Here is an 18,881-nt window from a genome sequence, read left to right as displayed (position 1 = left end):
AACATAAGAAGCAACTTTGACCTAATAGTCAATGAAAGCCGTTAAAAAATATTAACGCAAGCACATTAAACCTTGTAAATTAACTCAAATTCTATTCTCTAATATTTCTTTTTATTAATTATAATATAAATTCTTGGATATAATGAGAATGGACTGTTTCAACGTAACAAGATATTAACAAAGTGTATAAGTTGTTGGGGGTGCGTAAAAGCCGAAAAAGAAAGAGTAGAAGATTTGTTGAACGTGTAAATTTACCGCATTATGTCCATAAGAGATGGATCTACACATAAAATAATATAAGTAGTGAATAAATTATTAATGTATATGTAAATCCATACATAATTTTTTAGAAAGAAATTAAAGAAAATGAATGACACTGATGTATCAAAGCAAATACAGCAAATGGTTAGATTCATTCGGCAGGAAGCCGAAGAGAAGGCCAATGAGATCTCTGTCTCCGCTGAGGAGGTTTACTTTGATTATATTGTTAGTTTTTTATGTGAATAATAAAGTTGAATATTAATGTTGCATTTTTGCAGGAATTTCAAATTGAAAAATTACAATTTGTTGAAGCTGAGAAGAAAAAGGTGAGACAAGAGTATGAGAGGAAAACCAAGCAGGTGGAAGTACGTAAGAAAATGTGAGTTTTAATTATTATAATGTATATATAGGATGAGAGTTAATATAGTTGTTGGTTTTTTTTTGTGTGTGTTAATATATGAATTGTTATTTTGTAATTAGAGAGTATTCTATGCAACTAAATGCATCCCGCATCAAAGTTCTGCAAGCACAAGATGACGTGGTGAGTGGAATGAAGGAGTCTGCTAGAAAGGCACTTTTAAAGATTTCAGGTGAAAAAAACAATTACAAAAAGATTCTCAGAGGATTGATTGTTCAGGTAAATATAGTATAATCCATAAACGTTGTTTTGATCTGCAATATGCAATCATAACTCTTCTTCTTTGTTTGTTTGTTTTAGAGTCTGTTGCGACTTAAGGAGCCATCATTGTTATTGAGGTGTAGGGAGATGGATGTTTCATTAGTTAAATCAGTTGTAGAGGATGCAAAAAAAGAGTATGCAGAAAAAGCCAAAGTTCGCGCCCCTAATGTCACCATTGATAGTGTCTATCTGCCTCCACCTCCAAATGATGCTGATCCTCATCATGCCTCTTGGTACCCTCTTAATTCTTTTTCTCAAATATACTTGCAATTTCTTTCACAAATCCTTTCCTCTTCCATTTGTTTCATTCTTGGTACCTACCTGTATATGAATATATGATATTTACACTACAAATGGAGATAGCTTTATTTAATCTTAAAAACTTTCACACTAATAATATGACTCAACCTAACTCCTTTATTCTTTTCATAATAATTTATGTTGTTGTACTGTGTTTTTATTTTTGATTTGACACAGAGTTCACCAAAGTAAAGAAGATGTTGAATTTTGTGGTCTTAAACTAAAGAATGGAAGAAACTGACATCTTAAATATGTCGTGTTAAAACTTGGAAATTTTTCCACAAAAATTTTCTTTTTAAAACAGGCCAAAATCCTCCGGCCTGTGGATACATGCTATATATTTGTAATAACTAATTTTTATTGATCCCTCCTTGGTGGATAAGTTGGGATTTTCATTTATTGCTACCACCATTCATCATATGGTTGCAGCAGCTAATAGAACTATGAGGAGTAGAACCCTTTTGTCATTTTTTGTTGCTGCCATTGGGAAATTGTGGAGTAGTGCTTGCTGGGGTCTTGGTGACATCAAGATGAACTTTAAGGAATTGACAATGGATCGGAGGAGTTCATGTACATGGGAAAGAGGTATGTGCTAAGATGATCTGGCAGGCATATTTTGAGCAAGAGCTGGGAAGTTGGCTAAAATATTCCATGTGTAATTATGTACAATGGTATGCATTAGAAGCCACTAGCTCACCTGAAACTGACACTAGTCAATCCAGTATATTAGTTGAGTTAGATAAATTGTTGGAAGAACCTACTTAACTACGTCCCTCTAGATCAATATTTGACCATAAGATTGTGTTACATGTATCTGGAACTGAACCTATTGATAAAAGACCTTACAGGTATCCAACGGTTGATAGAAACCTTGGTTAATCAATTGTTGGATCAAGGTATTGTTCAGCCAAGTTGCTGCACCCGTGGTATTATTGGTGGAGGAAAATGATGGTACATGGAGTTTGTTGTTGTTGACTATAAAGATCTGAACAAGTTTCACATTCCAATAGTGGAAGACTTGTTGGATGAACGTAACTGGGAGGATCTAAATTTTTTTAGCAAGATAGATACCACCAACTTGTAGGAAATATGGAAGGAAAAATAATATCTTTAGAAAATGCTCAATTTTATTATAGGCTACTTAAGGTCATTTGAGATGATTACAATCATCAGTTACATCACTATTTATACTACTCAAAATAGAAAACAAAAAGTCTTGCACAAATAACTAAATACATGTATCACAATTTACTAGATACATGTATTACGAAATTCTAAAAAGACTTGTTGAAAAACTAAGAGACAATTTTGGAAGACTAAACATTTATACATTAATTCCAACACTCCCCCTTAATGCATTTGCTTGATAACTCCAATGCGTTCTCGAAGATAGCAAAATTTTTCTCTAGGATGTGCTTTGGTGAAGATGTCAGCAAGTTGTTCTCCTGTCTGACAATAATGCAACTGAATTTCGTCTTTCTCTTGTGCTTCTCGGATAAAATGATACTTGATGGAAATATGCTTTGATCTTTCATGGCTAATTAGATTCTTGGCAATTGCAATTGCTGATTTGTCATCACAATACAGAACAGTCCCTTTTTTTTGTTTTTCACCAATGTATTCAAATATTCTCCTAAGTCAAATAGCTTGAGAAGTAGCCTTGGATGCTGAAACATATTCTGCTTCGGCAGTGGATTGAGCAACAACACTTTGCTTTTTTGATAACCAAGAACAAATGCTTGATCCAAATAAGAAAGCATAACCAGAAGTACTCTTCATGTCATCTATACTTCCAGCCCAATCACTATCTGAATAACCAATTAAGTTCAAATTTCCACCAAATTTGTACATTATCGTATAATCCATTGTTCTTTGCAAGTAGCGTTGAACACGCTTTGCAGCTCCAAAATGCACTTGACTTGGTTCTTGCATGAATCTGGATAATAAACTAGCAGCAAACATAATATTTGGCCTTGTTGAAGTAAGATATAGCAAACTTCTAATCAAACTCCTAAAAAGTGAGCTATTAACTTTCTTTTCTCCATCATCTTTTCTAAACTTCTCATTTGCTGCTAATGGTATGGCCACAGACCTGCAATCCATCATTTTGAATTTTTGAAGAATACTTTTAGTATACTTCTTTTGAGAAATAAAAATTCCTTCTTTCACTTGAGAAACTTCGATGCCCAAGAAATAATTTAGCAATCCAAGATCACTCATTTCATAAACTTGCATCATATCTTCTTTGAAATTTTGCATCATCTTTACATCATTTCCTGTAAAGAGCAAATCATCCACATTGAGACAAACAATGATAATGTTGCCATGTTCTTTCTTCACATATAAAGTGGCTTCACTTTTACATCTCTGAAAATTATTTTACAAAAAGTATGTATCAATTTCATTGTACCAGGCTCTTGGAGCTTGCTTCAGCCCATAAAGAGTTTTTTTTAGTCTATACACCTATTCTTCTCCTTCTTGAACAAAAAATTCTTGAGGTTGCTCAACATAAATCTCTTTATCAAGTTTTCCATTCAGAAATGTTGATTTAACATCAAGTTGAAATATCTTCCATTTCTTTTGTGCAACAACAACAATTACAATTCTAATTCTCTCAAGACGAGCAACTGGAGAGAAAGTTTCATAAAAATCAATACTTGGTTTTTGCGTGAAGCCTGTAGCAACCAACCTTGCTTTGTGCTTTTGAATATATCCTTCCTGATTGAGTTTGATTTTGTAAATCTATTTTAGACTTACAACTTCTCTTTCTCTAGGAATAGCCACAAGCTGCCAAGTATTATTTTTTTCGATCATTCAAATTTCTTCTTCCATGGCTTTCTTCCAAACATCATGCTTTATTGCTTCTTCATAATTTTCTGGCTCAACACCAGCAAAATTGCATCTTTGATAAATGTCACTCAACATTTTTTTCCTCTTGGAGGCGGTTCTTCATTATGTGAATCTGAGATTTCTCCCCCTTGAGAGACATCTTCATCTTTCTCATCCCCTTCTTGATTTAAAGATATGATAGCAGTATTCTCTATCTTTTTATCCTCCCAATTCCATGTTGTTTTTTCATCAAAAATGACATCTCTACTAACAACAAGTTTGTTAGTTTTGACATCGAGATGCCTATATGCTTTTGTAACATCACTATAACCAAGAAAGACACATTTTTGACTTTTTTCGTCCAATTTTGTTCTTTTCTAAGCAGGTACATGAGCATAACAAATACACCCAAAAATTTTAAAATGACTTACAAAAAGTTTAATTCCACCCGAAGCTTCAACTGGTGTCTTGTCCTTTAGTGCCTTTGTTGGACACCTGCTAAGGATGTGAACTACTATATGCACTGCTTCTGCCCAAAAATATTTTGGCAGACCTTTCTCATTCATCATAGTTCTGGCCATTTCAACAATTATTCTATTTCTTATTTCAGATACACCATTTTGTTGAGGAGTATACCCTGTTGTAAGTTGCTTCTTTAATACCTTCATTTTTGCAATATTCTTCAAATTTTCGACTAGTGTACACACCTCCTCGATCACTGCGAATGGTTTTGATGCTGCAACCTCTTTGCTTCTCAACAAGGGCTTTAAATTTCTTGAATGTAGCAAATTCTTCTGACTTTTCTTTCAAGAAATAAACCCAAGTCATTCTTGAGAAATCATCAATAAAGATTAGAAAATACCTTTGACTTCCAAGAGATGGAGTCTTCATTGGTCCACAACTGTCGGTATGAATTAGTTCCAAAAATACATTTGATCTCCAAGACACCCCTTTTGGAAAAGACTTCCTGTGTTGCTTTCCCATTATACAACTTTCACATGTATCCACCCCAGTATGTATCTCAGGAAGACCTTGCACCATGTCCTTTTGCTTGAGAAGCTTTAAACCATGAAAATTCAAGTGACACAATCTTTTGTGCCAAAGCCATGAATCATCTATAATTTCATTTTTAATGCATTGTAATGAAATTGCAAAGGGAAGTTTCCTTGATCATCTTTACTTCAACAATGACTTGATTTGGCTCAATTTTTTTCATAAATCTTGCAATAATTATCTCTAAAAACAAGAGAATAACAATTTTCCATGAGTTGACCAACACTAAGCAAATTTTCTTCCAAGTCAGGAACATAAAGAACATCATGAATTTGCTTACCGCATCCTTTTATATTGATCGAAATAGTACCTTTACCTTTCGCATCAACTAATGCTTCATTCCCCATCTTCACTTTAGTAGCGATGCTATTATTAATTGAAAGGAAAACCTTTCATCTCCAATCATGTGATAAGTACAACCACTATCAACATACCATTCATTGCTTTTTGTTGAAGCATCAGATTTAGAAGCAAAGAAAAGATTTTCTTCCCTTTCTTCCTCATGTTTTTCACAAAAATTTGTTTGCTCCCGTTTCTTATGCCAACAATCCTTTTAAACATGACCAAACTTTTTACAAAAGTTACATTTGGGCTTGTTTTTGTGCCAACATTTTTCTGCATTGTGATTAGTCTTTTTGCAAATTTTACAAAAAAAAACTAGAATTTTTCTCACCTTTTTCTTCAACCTTCTTGGAAGAACCATCATGATCCTGTTTCTTTTTTGGCTTTTGATTTTTCTTCTGATGATTTTTTGAGAAATTTTGAGAATTCTCATTTATTTTAGACTGGAAAGCCGTCTCTTTGGATTGATCTTCACGAAAAAATCTTCGCTTCTCGTGTGCACGAAATGATCCAACTAGCTATTTGATGGAAAGCTTAGAAATATTTTTCGTCTCCTCAGTGATAGCAACGATGTACTCATACTTTTCTGTGACACTAATTAGAATCTTTTCCACAACTTGTTGTTCAGAAATTGTATCACTATGATTTCTCATTTCATTAACAATATTCATGACTCTTGTGCAATAGTAATCAATTTTTTCTGATTCTATCATCTTTAAATTTTGAAACTCTCTTCTAAGAGTTTGAAGATTTATAGTGCGTACCTTTTCGTCACCATACATTTCAGTTTCCAGAAAATCCCAAGCTTCCTTTGCAGTCTCACAAGTAGCAATTTTTGCAAAATATGCTCTTGAGACTCCCATTTGGATTTTGCTTAAGGCTTATGCATCTTGGCGATACTTAGCCTCAAGATTTTTCATCTCTGCTGCTGTAAGATCACCATCGTTTTCTGGCTCTTCAAAGCCATTTGCAACAATAGACCACAAACTTTCAGCTTTCAAATGTGTTCTCATTCTTATTTTCCAGTATTCAAAATCCGTTCGATCAAAAAATGGAGTAAGAACAACTGAAGAATCAACGCCTTCATTTGTTTTGGATGCCATATTTTTTTTTCCACCTAACCCCAGATTAAGAACGAAAACCTGCTCTTGATACCAATTTGTAAGAAATATGGAAGGAAAATAATATATTTAGAAAATGCTCAAGTTTATTATAGGTTACTTAAGGCCACTTGAGATGATTACAATCATCAATTACATCACTATTTATACTACTCAAAATAAAAAATCAAAAGTCTTGCATAAATAACTAAATACATGTATCACAATTTACTAGATACATGTACTACGGAATTCTAAAAAGAATTCTTGAAAAACTAAGAGACAATTTTGAAAGACTAAACATTGATGCATTAATTCCAACACAACTGAGTGTGGCTAGGGATTACATCATACCAAAGACTGCATTAGGACTCACTCACTCGGGTCAATATGAATATATTATTGGATTATCTAATGCTCCTTCAACTTTCTAAGGCCTAGTCCGTACGGCTTCCAACCATTTTTGAGAAAGTTTGTCTAGGTACTTTTTGATGATATTCCGATTTATAGCAGAACCTTGGTAGATCATGTATGGAAGTTGAAGTCTGTTTTCCAAGAACACCAATTGGGGTGTAACAGATTGAATACTTGGGACATTTTATCACAGAGGTGTCCACTGATCCACAGAAGATAGAATATGTCAAAAATTGGTTCATTCCCTCAACTCTGAAACAAAAGGGGTTTTATTGGTTACTATACAAGGTTTATCCAAGACTTGTGAGTCATAGCTAAGCCTCTCGCTGACTTGTTGAATAAATACAGTTTCAAACTGTCTCCACTAGCCACAAATGCTTTTGACAAGCTCAAGTTGGCCCTCACTGTCTTACCTGTATTGGCTTTGCCTGATACAGGTAAAACAGAGGTTAATACAAGTGTTATAGAATCAGTGTTCTGTTGATGCTATCAACAATCCAACACAAAAATCTACTCTAAATTAGTTCAAATTTGAAACATTATTTTTTTATATCATACAAAACAAACTAAATTTGTCAAAAGAACAATTAAGTTAAAAGGACGCGAGAAAATAGGGTGTCCAATTAAATTTTTTCAGATTCAATAGATCGATAGGCAGCCAAGTCAAGTCATGTAATCTTATATAGAAATAGCACCCATTGATCATTTTTCTACTGTACATTTGAAATATAGCCACTATCCTATAGTTTAAAATTCTACAAGTGGAAATTATCTTGGAGTTACATTGGTGGAATTAGTAAGTCGAGGAGAATGAATTATTCTTTTTAACTATCTATAATCATGCTCTATTAGTCCATTTTAAACAATTATTAATTACGTTAATATGATTTCCAACATATGAAATTTGATCAACTGTTGATAGTGAAATTACTTGGAGTTGATTTTACTTTGGTGTAATGAAAGCTCTGGAGGAGTAGTTCTGGCTTCTGATGATGGGAAGATTGTATGTGAGAACACACTGGATGCTCGACTGGATGTCATTTTCAGGCAGAAACTCCCTGAGGTAATAATTATATTGTAAATGATACACTTGTGATGAGGAAATCTATCAGAATTACAAGTTTACATGTTTTGCTCTCTTTCTGCAGATACGTAAACAACTTTACAGTAAGATGGCTGCATGAGGATTATTCTCACACAATTTCAATAACTTCACTTTTACGGTGGATGAATTTTATTCACTCATCTTTCCATCTTTACTGTTACATATATTTCTTCACATAGATGTGCAATCTTGTTCAGAATATTAATTGTTAGAACTGAGAATCATTGAATAAACATCATATTTTTTTACTTTAGAAACAAATGCAACAATGTGCAACACGACACTAATGACGTCTCTTGATTGTTCTAGCTAGGAATCAGAATACCTCCTACTCCTAGCCGTTTTACCTTCTGATTTCCTACGTTTTCCTTCACCAAATATACCAAACCTTCCTATACCTCTAGAAAGGGAAGTTAAGAATGTTTTGCCCTGTCCTGTTTTGTCTATCATCCCTTGTTTCATAAACACTTGTTCTTTCTCCAGGTCACTCAGCCTCACCCTCATTCTTGATATCTCCAACTTCAGTTCTCGGTTCTCTCTCCTTAAAGATGCATAAGTATCTCTAGGAGACATGGCTGCACTTGTAACTCCGCTGCTCATCTTTTGTGTATCTCCACAACTTCCGCATAGAGCATTCTTTAGTCGCAGCTGCTCAAAGTATAGAACTTGGACAGTCATTTGAACTGGGAGCCTGTCATTCTGTGCTGCATGATTGCATGCTTCTTGAGACAGCTTTTGACAATCTATGAATTTGCATAGCTTTTTGCATTCGTGCTCATTTAGCATCGGATGAGCCTACTCAAAGAGAAAGTACATGTTATCGTGTTTAGGTATTCATATAATCAGATGACGTCTGTCTATAACTATGACTTTGAAATTTTACCTTCAAATAAATATCAATAGCTCTGTAAAGTCCGTCATCAATAACACGAGCATAATCAGGCAAAACTGATATCATAGCAATGAATTTCTCAAGGCTCAAATATGGATCAGGAGCTATTTCAGCTAGATACGTGTCTATAAGACGTCCAACTTTCAATAAAGAACCATGGCTTGGAGAATCTAGATTTTCTGATTCATATCCACAATCTCCATTTTCTTCTTGGTCAATCCTCTGGAGGAAATGGATCAATATGCGCTTGACAGTGTCAACATCAAACAAAGAATCACCCGTCTGGAGAGATGGTACAAGCAAATCGTCAAGTAAGACCATTTCCAACCTGAAGGCAATCCTCCTCTCAATTTCAAGCCTGCAGGCTAGTACGGCATCCACCATGATAGCTATCCTCAACATCCCAAAAAGAAAATTTAGCGGAACAGATGAACTCCTCTCTGGAGGCAATAGACTAACTAGAGTTTCTACAATTGTTTTCTGCCCCTTTTCTCCCTTACATGGATATGCTCTCGCTGGATTCCAAATTTGTGGTTTCCCAATACCCTTTAGAGAAACCTGCACGTAATGCATCAAGGATGCAATTATGCTGTCTATGTGTAACCCAACATGTCCCATTGCCATGATAACTCTGCCATAAAAATCAATGCTTAGAACAGAAAGATCTTCGACCCACCATTCCTTATGTTCCAAAGATCCACTATCACAATCTAAACGAGATAGACTTGAAACAAGTTGCTCCTGACAAGCATTCGTGGCAATGGCATCAATGCATCTATCTGAAATACCAACCTCCTCCGCAGTAGGAAGCAGGTCTTCACAAGAAGAAAGAACCTCTACCGATTTTTCAATATTCGGAAACACAACTTCAACAAGGAAAGTTTCTGTTCTCGCAATGAGGTTCTCTTCACGATAATCTTGTTTCATTTCCAAGTATTCTGCCACACAACGCAAACGTGCTACGTTTGTAGTTGTGATCTCAAAGTTGATGCCATAACAAAACTTGGCAGCTAGTTCAAATGTTTCAGGCCCCCCAGGTACATGAGTTAAATCCAATTCTGAGAGATTTGGGTCTTTGGCATCCGCCACCATCTTCCGGATCTTTCCACTCAGAGACACCAAAGGAAACTATAGTAAAACACACAAATGACATACAATTATCAAATAGAGAGTTAACTAATAATATTGGATTGAAATGAATTAGTAAATAGTGTGCGATCAAGATTCATAAAATTGGTTTCTGGAATACATTTGTTGCAATGCCACACATAAAATTAGTAAGTACCATTTTTTTTTATACTAGCACGCTCCACTGTCATCATCAGTGGGTGCTTGAAAAGTTTGGTGAACAAGATGTGTAGTAGTGCCCCTGGATAAGGTTGGTCTCAAATAGGCACCACTAGACACGAGGAATATTCTCAACGAAGTTTGACCATTAATTATATGTGTTTGGGGTTCCATCTAGGGAAAATGATCAAAATGGGTTAGCTTTATTTTGGTCTTAATAAATTCTAGGTTATTGAAATAGTTTGACAGAATGTGTTCAATTTAATCTTTTATCTTAAAATTAACAATTTATCTCACAAAAGCTGTCAAATGAAATTGTGAGCCTACATAATAATTTATAAAATTCATCATTTTTTCCATCTTTATTAGCTCAAAGAAAGAGTTTTATGAATTCTAAAACATCGTTTTTTTAACATCTACCCACACAATCACAAAATAATTATTGTATTATGTTGAAATGTGATAAGATGATAAAGTAGCCAAAAGAACACCATCAACTGAGATACGAAATTGAAAAGAGTTTCAGCTTCCTGTGTAGAATTTCCAATCGAAAACATGACATGCATACGACATATGGTACTTAAAAGAGGTGCTAGTATAATTACTCCTTGCATTACATTTGCTCTTCCATTTAACCTTTTTACAAAAATTATTTTGTAATTACTAAGATGTTAGAGAAAATGATATTTTAGAATTTATAGAATTCTTTTTTGAGCTATTAAAGATGATAAAAATGACAGGATTTTGTTAAGTTACGTGAGCCCCGCATTTATATTTAACAGTTTTGAAGATAAATTGTTAATATTAGGATAAAAGACTAAATTAAAAACATTTTGTGAAGGACTATTTCAATGACCAAAATAAAGCTAGCACAACACATCAAAGGACCATTTTGACCATTTTGTCGTTCCTCCATCTACATCTAAGGAAGTAGAGTAGGCTTAAACAGTAAACACATGTTAAGAGAAAGAGAAAGAGAAAAGTACCTTATGCAGTAGGAAAGACTCTCCATTTAGAGCAATTGTAAAATCCCCAGCAACATCAGAGAATATAGTGCTGATGATCCATAATAAAAGATTGTATGTCACGACAACCAAGTAAGTAATATTAATCTTAATTATTCATGAAATAAGTCCTGCGGGGTAGCTAGCATTTCGATCTCCAAAAAGAACAAATTAAAGGGGTTTAGCATTCTACCTAGTTTGACAAATTATACGGAATAATAGCATACATTTTAATTGTGAGTAAATAACTTTTCATTGTAGAGGCAAAGGAGATTACCGGGTTATGAACGGAGACTGTTGTTGAGACGACACCATTATATTGTTGTCACATTAACAAAAAACTTGACTGGAACTAGTAGTAGAATGAACAAATGACTATAACAAGGAAAGGGAAAGTGGGACATACATACACCAGATATGATATGATATGATAAATTAATTAATAATACTGCAAAAGTGAAAAAAGCTAAAGAATACAGAAACGGGCACAAGCTGACCATGTGAAGTGTTTTACTAATACCTTTTGCTTTACATTTCTCTCTCTCTATATGTTTCTTTTTTACTATTAAAGTATTAGAGTCCCTTTCTTCAAACAAACATTTTATATATTGATAGAGTGAAACAGATATAGTAACTAGTTAGGGATGAAAACGAAACAGTTATCGATGGTTTTGCTTAATCCTGGTATTAATTAATTAATTAAAGGAATTAGCAGCCACAATGAATTCGAAATATCATAACTAACAGAGATAAAGAGATGACAGGTGGGGTCATAAGGGACATACTCTCTACCACGCGCAAACGTTACCCAATCTCTATTTAACCGAAACCCCACCCTACTTTAATTACTTACTTTTATAACTCCTTTTTCTTTTTTACTTTTTCTTATTATTCATCCTATTTACTCTTCTTCTTTTTTTATTCTTTATGGAGTAATCACTTATTCTATTTTAAATACATATTTTGTTCACATGTGTTCTTTTACGTATACTAACTTGTATAAATTATAAAGTTATGTTTACGTTTAAAGATGAAAGTTGAAACTAACAAAACATCTTGATAAATGTGGTAAAAAATAAAATATAATTTAATCTTGATTAAAGGAGTAGATTTATTCAAGGAAAAAGGGTGTGAGATACCTTAAGTTTGTCATGTAAACTTGATACACCTCTCGTTATGAAAGTGACTCATATATATCCTTATCATTATACAAATGTCTCACACATACCCTTCATCTAAAGGAAGTTAAAAAGATAGTTTAAAATTTAATTTTTTCACATTAAATTAAAAAATTCATGTAGTGGTATATATATGATCTTCCTAGCAATGTTCAAGGTATATTTTAATTTTTTCATACACAATATGTGTGTATGCGTGTGTATAAATATATATATATGTGTGTGTGTATATATATATATGTGTGTGTGTGTGTATATATATACACACACACACACTTCATTGATTATCATTATTCAAGATTCTTATTTAATTTTTCATTCTTTACTGTAAATAAAAAAACTAAAACTAATTTTTGCGGCTACCTTTTAATTTAATTCTTCTATTTTTAAAAACGGTGGCATCGATTGTAACATTTGATTTTTGTCGTTATAGAAAAATCATTGGGAAATCTTTTTGGGTCGGAAAGTTTTTTTTATAGTAACTTGAAATTTCCAAAACCTACGCCAGATTTGGACAAAATCAGAGTCAGTGAAATCTATGAAAATCTGGTAACAATTTGGAGGTATAATTATGAATTTGATCATATGAGTAGATTCTAAGACGTTAAGAAACATGTATGACTTTACAGAATTAAATTCGGGCGAGTAGAACTGCTGAATTCGATCTTAGCGTGAGAGGATAGTTTCTAATTGTCATGAGATGAAGGTGTGTTGTGAAATGGGAATTTAGAATTCTTAAATTTGCTCACTTTTTCGGTACAGGTTGTTTCCTGCAGGGTTATTTTAGCGGGGTGAGTATCGGTATGGTGGGACAGTCACGAGCTAAATTGGAAAATAACCCCCAAAATATTTTATTCTAACTTTTTGACTTTGAGAGCTATGGACCGACTCCAGGTAGAGTTTTCCACCATTCTTGAAGCTAAAAGTAAGATTTTCACTTCCCGAATTCATTTTTTGATCCGTAAAACTTAGTTTCTTCGGTGCTTATCGTTGGGGAAGGGTTTTGGAATTATTTGGATGTTGGAGAAAATCCTAACTTGGACATTGGGATCATGGTTTGATCTAGGGTTGATAGTGTTGATTTTAAGTAGGATATTAGACATCGCTTATTGATTCCCGTATTATTATGATTGTTTGTAGACCGAGAACAAGCGAAAAGATCCAGAAAGGGAATAATCAAGTTTCTTAGGAGAATTAAGTTTGTTTCGAGGTAGTGATGATTGTGATTTTATATTGTGTGATGTATGTTTCTTTTTGCTTCATTATAATACATGTATGTATGTGAATATTGCATGATTGATCACACTAATTATAAAAGTGGATAGATGAATAATAAATGTCATGAATCATGACTTTATCATATTACTTCGAGAATATACTTGTTTTTGTGAGTGTGGCTTGTTTAATGGATCGACTGTTGAATTATGACACCCTAACTGAGATCGATTGCCATATTTCAGTATAAACATGGGACCAGAATGTTATGCTTTAAAGATTGGATCGGGTACCACGAATCGATACACTAACAATTTGAGTCTGGGTTCAATGAGAGGACCATTGACTTGACATAATTGTATAATTGAGAAGAGTGAAATTCTTCGTATATTTGTAAATGATGTTGATGATGTATATGTTTGGTTTATGCATGTTTATTATGTTTTGATGACTTATGTATGTTGCACTTAGTGGGATAGCCACGTGATTCTTCCGGTACACTGTGGTTATTTACTGATATTGTACTTTCTCTTTCTTTTTTGAGTACATGACATCTTCAAGCAGCTATTGAAAGACCTCGTCTAGAAGATCAATGATCGTCATCTAATACAAGGGTGAGCAAGCTCTTTCTGGCTGCCATGAGTTCTTTTCGTGTTTATATCAACATTTTGGACTTAGACTTTCTAGTTAGTTATTCATATATCAATTTGAGGTTGTAACCTTTCTTGTTTAGACTCATGGTTGAACCTTAGATATTTTGATACATTGACTTTCATGTTCTAGGCAATGTTTTCCCCATTTGTTTTGTTAGACTTTTGGAGTTTAGCAGAACTCTATTTCTTTTCCTTTAGCATTTAAACCTACTTTCATAAATTTAAATGCTTAGTTGAGGTTATTTGGTTAGTAGTTATGGTTCTCCCACCAAAGGGTTAGTGTGGGTGTCACTCACGACTGTCGGGATCATGACATGTATGAATAAATTTTACAAGAAAATTATTGAAATATAAATAAATTTCACCTTTAAATAATAAATTTAAATTAGTCGTTGAAACAAAAAAAGTCAAGAGAAAATATGTGTGAGAAGGTTAAAATACATCTCATATAGATAATATTTTTTCAAAAGAAATAATTAATTACTTTCATTAGAGGAAATGGGTATATGTGAGTCATTTGTATAACTATAGGGCTATATATGATTCACTTTCACATTGAGTGTATCTCATCTCTAAATGGCAAAGAAGAAGAGTATATTAGACTCTTTTTCCTTCTTTTTTTTTTTTCAAATTTCTTTTGTATATATCAACCATGAGATTACTGATACATTTTTATGATTCTTTACAAGTTATCATGTGAAAATCATATATGTGGATTTGGTATCCACTTCATGCAATAATTTTGGTAATTAAGTTGGGGTCTAAACTGATTTGTTTTAGTTTATTCTTCATCGAAATAAACTAGTGTTTGGGAGAAGAACTAATTAAAACTAGAGGGTTTAGAGTTGAAAAACGATCAAGAAAATTTAAGAAGAAATTGGGAATAGGTCCAGAGCACCCCAAGACAGAGTTTGAAGTAAGGGATCTGGGGCCCTGCGCCAACCAGTGCACCCCAACCCAAACTCTAAGTTTGGGCTCAACCTTGCGTCACTCAAAGTGCCATGGATGCTAGGTCTTCAATCTTTTCGATCAGTTCTTTCTGTTTGAGTTCCCTTGAAACTAACCTATATTTTCTAGTTGATTTCTACGTTCTAAGGTACGTCTAAAAAACATGAAATCATCCATAACATTATATCATGAGCCTTTAATCCATAATTCAATTCAAGAGAAGTTCTTACAGTCTTCCAAAGTCTTTTGCAAATGTTTTAACTTGTTTTAAGACTTGAGTTGTGAGTTGACTAGAGAGTAAAAAATGGAGTTCATTTCTTCAATTAAGTATATGGGGACTATGTATTCTCAAAGAGTAATTGATTTTCACAATTAAACAAGTAAGGAAACTTTGATTTCCACAAATCTTTTGAGCTAGTTTTAGTAAAGTTTAAATGTTTTCACAATTAAACAATAGAGGAAACTTTGTTTTCCAAGACTTTGAGCTAAGTTTTGATCAATAATCTCAAACATAGAAAGAATTTATGTCTTTTTTAAACATATGATCTAGTAATATTTTAGGAGTAGTATTAAGTACCGATATGGGGTGAATTCAGACAAACCTCAGCCCCTATAAACCATGTAGCCATCATAGATTGAAAAGGGTCATACTTTTTAGATGATTCCCTTGTAATTTTTAGCATAGACTAGTGATCCACTTAGTAGTTAGGTTATATGCCCTTGGAAAGGTATAGGAAAACCTTGTCAGTGTGAGGCAAAACGATGTATCATCATAGCTCTAAAGTGATGGTTGTCGTTTAGAGAAAATCTCACAGATGTATTTGTATTCTTATACACACAAATTTAATTATATTTTATATACATCTAGAGTTTATATTGTATATCTATATACATATAGAGTTATTATTGTATTTATAAATACACAGAGTTGTTAGCCATATTTTAAAAGCTTTTCTTTATATGACATTCCTATTATTTCTTTATATTGAAATAACTTAAGTTGAGTTGATTTGAGCCCACCTATGTTCTTTCAGTTCCTTTCAAGCTTATGTCATGTTTTAGGATTCCCCTCGCATGATCGTACATTCAATGTACTGATGCTATTCGGCCTGCATTGTTGTTATGATGCACATACATGTAACAAATATTTGCACCCAACGCTTCGTTGATCTAGTTGAGCATTCTGAGTCTTGTGGTGAAGATTTTTGCTTTTAGAGGACCCCGATTTATACTGCTTTAGTAGTTTTTAGTTGTTAGGATGATCAGGGGTCTTGTCTTGATATCCCTCTTGACTTACAAGCTTCATAGACAGTAAGTTAGTTCATTTTGTCATTATCTTGTTATTGGTTTATGTTGAACTTTCAGTTACCATCTTGGTTAGAAGAATGTTCTTTATAGACATTCTAAGTTATTTCATGATCTTACCTTTTAAGAATATTATCTTGTTATTTAAGTCTTCCTCTATTAGTTAAGCCACGCCAATGGTTCACATGGGACCAGTAATGATTTTTGAGTACCAGTTCCTCTCAGAGTGTAGGCTCGTGACATGACAAACTTGGTAATGGACCAGAGTTTAAGAGTCCTAGGAAGTGTATGAAGTTGTGTCAGTAGAATATTAGTTATCAATGCAAAGCGCGTCACATCTATAATTAGGAGGTTACAACATTTTAAGAACTATCTCACTTCTTTCACACTCATGTTTGATAGAGTGTATCTTTATTAATTTTTTTCTAACTTGTGTTTGCTCTTGTCTTTCAACTCATGCCTTTAAGAAGAGTTGTCTGATATGTTCGGCTATAAGGAATATTGAAACACAGGAACAAGGGGTGCCTAATGCACCAGAAGTGCAACCCCAAGGAGAGGTCACCAATGCTGAATTTCGTAAAGCTATTCGATGTTGAGTCAAGTTGTGACCAATCAAGTTGCATAGAGAGAGAGAATCGATAGCAAGTGGTTGATACTTCTAAGGATCGTGAGTTCCTTAGGATGAATCCTTAAAGTTTCACATGTTAAAGTGTCAGAGAAGATCTAAAGAACTTTATTGAAGAGTTTCAGAAAGTTTTTGTGATAATGGTTGTTTTAAATTGTGAGAGAGTAGAACTAGTTGCATATCAACTAAAGAAAGTTGTTAGAATATGGTTCGATCCATGGAAGAAGAACAGGGTTAAAGGTTCACCACTTGTGAGTTGGGCTTTATTTGAGGAGGCCTTCTTGGGGCATTTCTTTCCCTGAGAACTAAGGGAAGAAAAGGTACGAGAAGTCCTTACCCTTCAACAAGAATCTATGAGTGTTCATGAGTACAATATGAAGTTCACAGTACTTTCCAAGTATTCCCTGGAGATGGTTGCTGATAGAAAAAGTAGGATAAATTTATTCGTCGCTGAGTTGTCTCGTCTGTAAAGTAAGGAAGTAAAGACATAACATGGATAATGATCCATGTGCAACATGATGAGGGAGACAAGTTGAGGGATAGATAAGAGTTTAAGAATAAGAGACTTAATACATTAAGGAATGAGTCTGGGCAACAAACGAGTAAGGCGAACCAGTCTTCCTTCCAATAGAATCAAAAAAAGACCTTCTTCATCATCTTCTAGTACACATGCACCAAGCAACAAATGTGAGTACAATAGTAACAACTCCCAGAATTTTAGATCTAGACATGCACATTCTCAAGGTAATATGGAACAAGGGGGTGCTAAGACTTTTGCATGTTCTAAGTGTGGTAGGATCCACTCAGGGGTGTCTCATGATGGCTCCACTGGTTTTTTCAGGTGTAGTCAGAAAGGTCATTTATGAGAGAGTGTCCTAAGAACAGACACTGAAATTGTAATGGGGGCAATAGAGCCAGTACTCCACCATACAAAGTTGCATCTAGAGGAGCTACTTCAAGAGCAAGCGGAGGACCAAACCATCTTTATGCTATCACTAGTCGCCAAGAGCAAGAATATTTTCCAGATGTTGTCACTATTATGATCCAAGTCTTTAACTTTGATGATTATCTTTGCTATATCTAGGAGCGAGTTTATCCTTTTTAACTCCTTATGTTGCGATGAGTTTTGATGTTCTTCATGAGTAAATTCTTGAGCTTTTTAGTGCTTCTATACATGTTGGTGAGTTTGTTCTAGCAAATAGAGTCTATCGTGATTGTATTATTTTCGCCAATATCAAGAGTACTATGCGCGACTTAATTGTGTTAGATATCGTAGATTTTGATGTCATTCTAGGTACAGAATGATTTCATGCCGATTATGCATCAATAGATTGTAGAACTTGAGTAGTAAAGTTCTAGTTTCCTATTAAACCAGTTATAGAGTGGAAAAGTAGCCCAAGGATTGTTTTATTTCATATCTTAAGGTAGAGAAGTTAGTTTCCAAAGGGATGTGTCTATCACTTAGTCCGAGTTAATGACCCTAGTGTTGGGATACCTCTTATTTAGTCAATTCTAGTAGTAAAAGAGTTTTGATGATCTTCCTAGAGTCCCTCCTGAGAGATAAATAGACTTCAGAATGGATATTCTTTCTGATACTCGTCCTATATTTATTGCCATATATAATGGCACCATCAGAGTTGAAAGAGTTAAAAGAACAGTTGAAAGACCTCTTAGATCTCCTATAGAAAGGT

General features: G+C 33.9%; 2 protein-coding genes across 2 annotated transcripts; one reads left to right on the top strand and one right to left on the bottom strand.

Moving 5' to 3' along the window:
* Positions 1-265: 265 nt before the first annotated feature.
* Positions 266-8,331, top strand: LOC101264666 (V-type proton ATPase subunit E-like). The gene is made up of 6 exons (XM_004246952.5): positions 266-468; positions 540-640; positions 742-898; positions 980-1,173; positions 7,942-8,041; positions 8,127-8,331. The coding sequence occupies exons 1-6, from the start codon at positions 367-369 to the stop codon at positions 8,160-8,162; spliced, it is 690 nt and encodes a 229-aa protein (XP_004247000.1). The 5' UTR covers positions 266-366; the 3' UTR covers positions 8,163-8,331.
* On the bottom strand, positions 8,289-11,799 carry LOC101267344 (BTB/POZ domain-containing protein At3g08570). Its single transcript, XM_004246956.5, has 4 exons — positions 11,544-11,799; positions 11,249-11,318; positions 8,967-10,103; positions 8,289-8,878 (listed from the first exon to the last, which is right to left on the bottom strand). Exons 1-4 carry the CDS (start codon positions 11,579-11,581, stop codon positions 8,393-8,395), a joined length of 1,731 nt encoding a protein of 576 aa, XP_004247004.1. The 5' UTR covers positions 11,582-11,799; the 3' UTR covers positions 8,289-8,392.
* Between the last annotated feature and the right edge of the window lie 7,082 nt (positions 11,800-18,881).

Source organism: Solanum lycopersicum, chromosome 9, assembly GCF_036512215.1.
Source record: "Solanum lycopersicum chromosome 9, SLM_r2.1".
In the NCBI taxonomy this organism is placed as follows: Eukaryota; Viridiplantae; Streptophyta; class Magnoliopsida; order Solanales; family Solanaceae; genus Solanum; species Solanum lycopersicum.
Note: the sequence above shows the minus strand (reverse complement) of the source record. Positions and strands in the feature narration are given on the sequence as shown.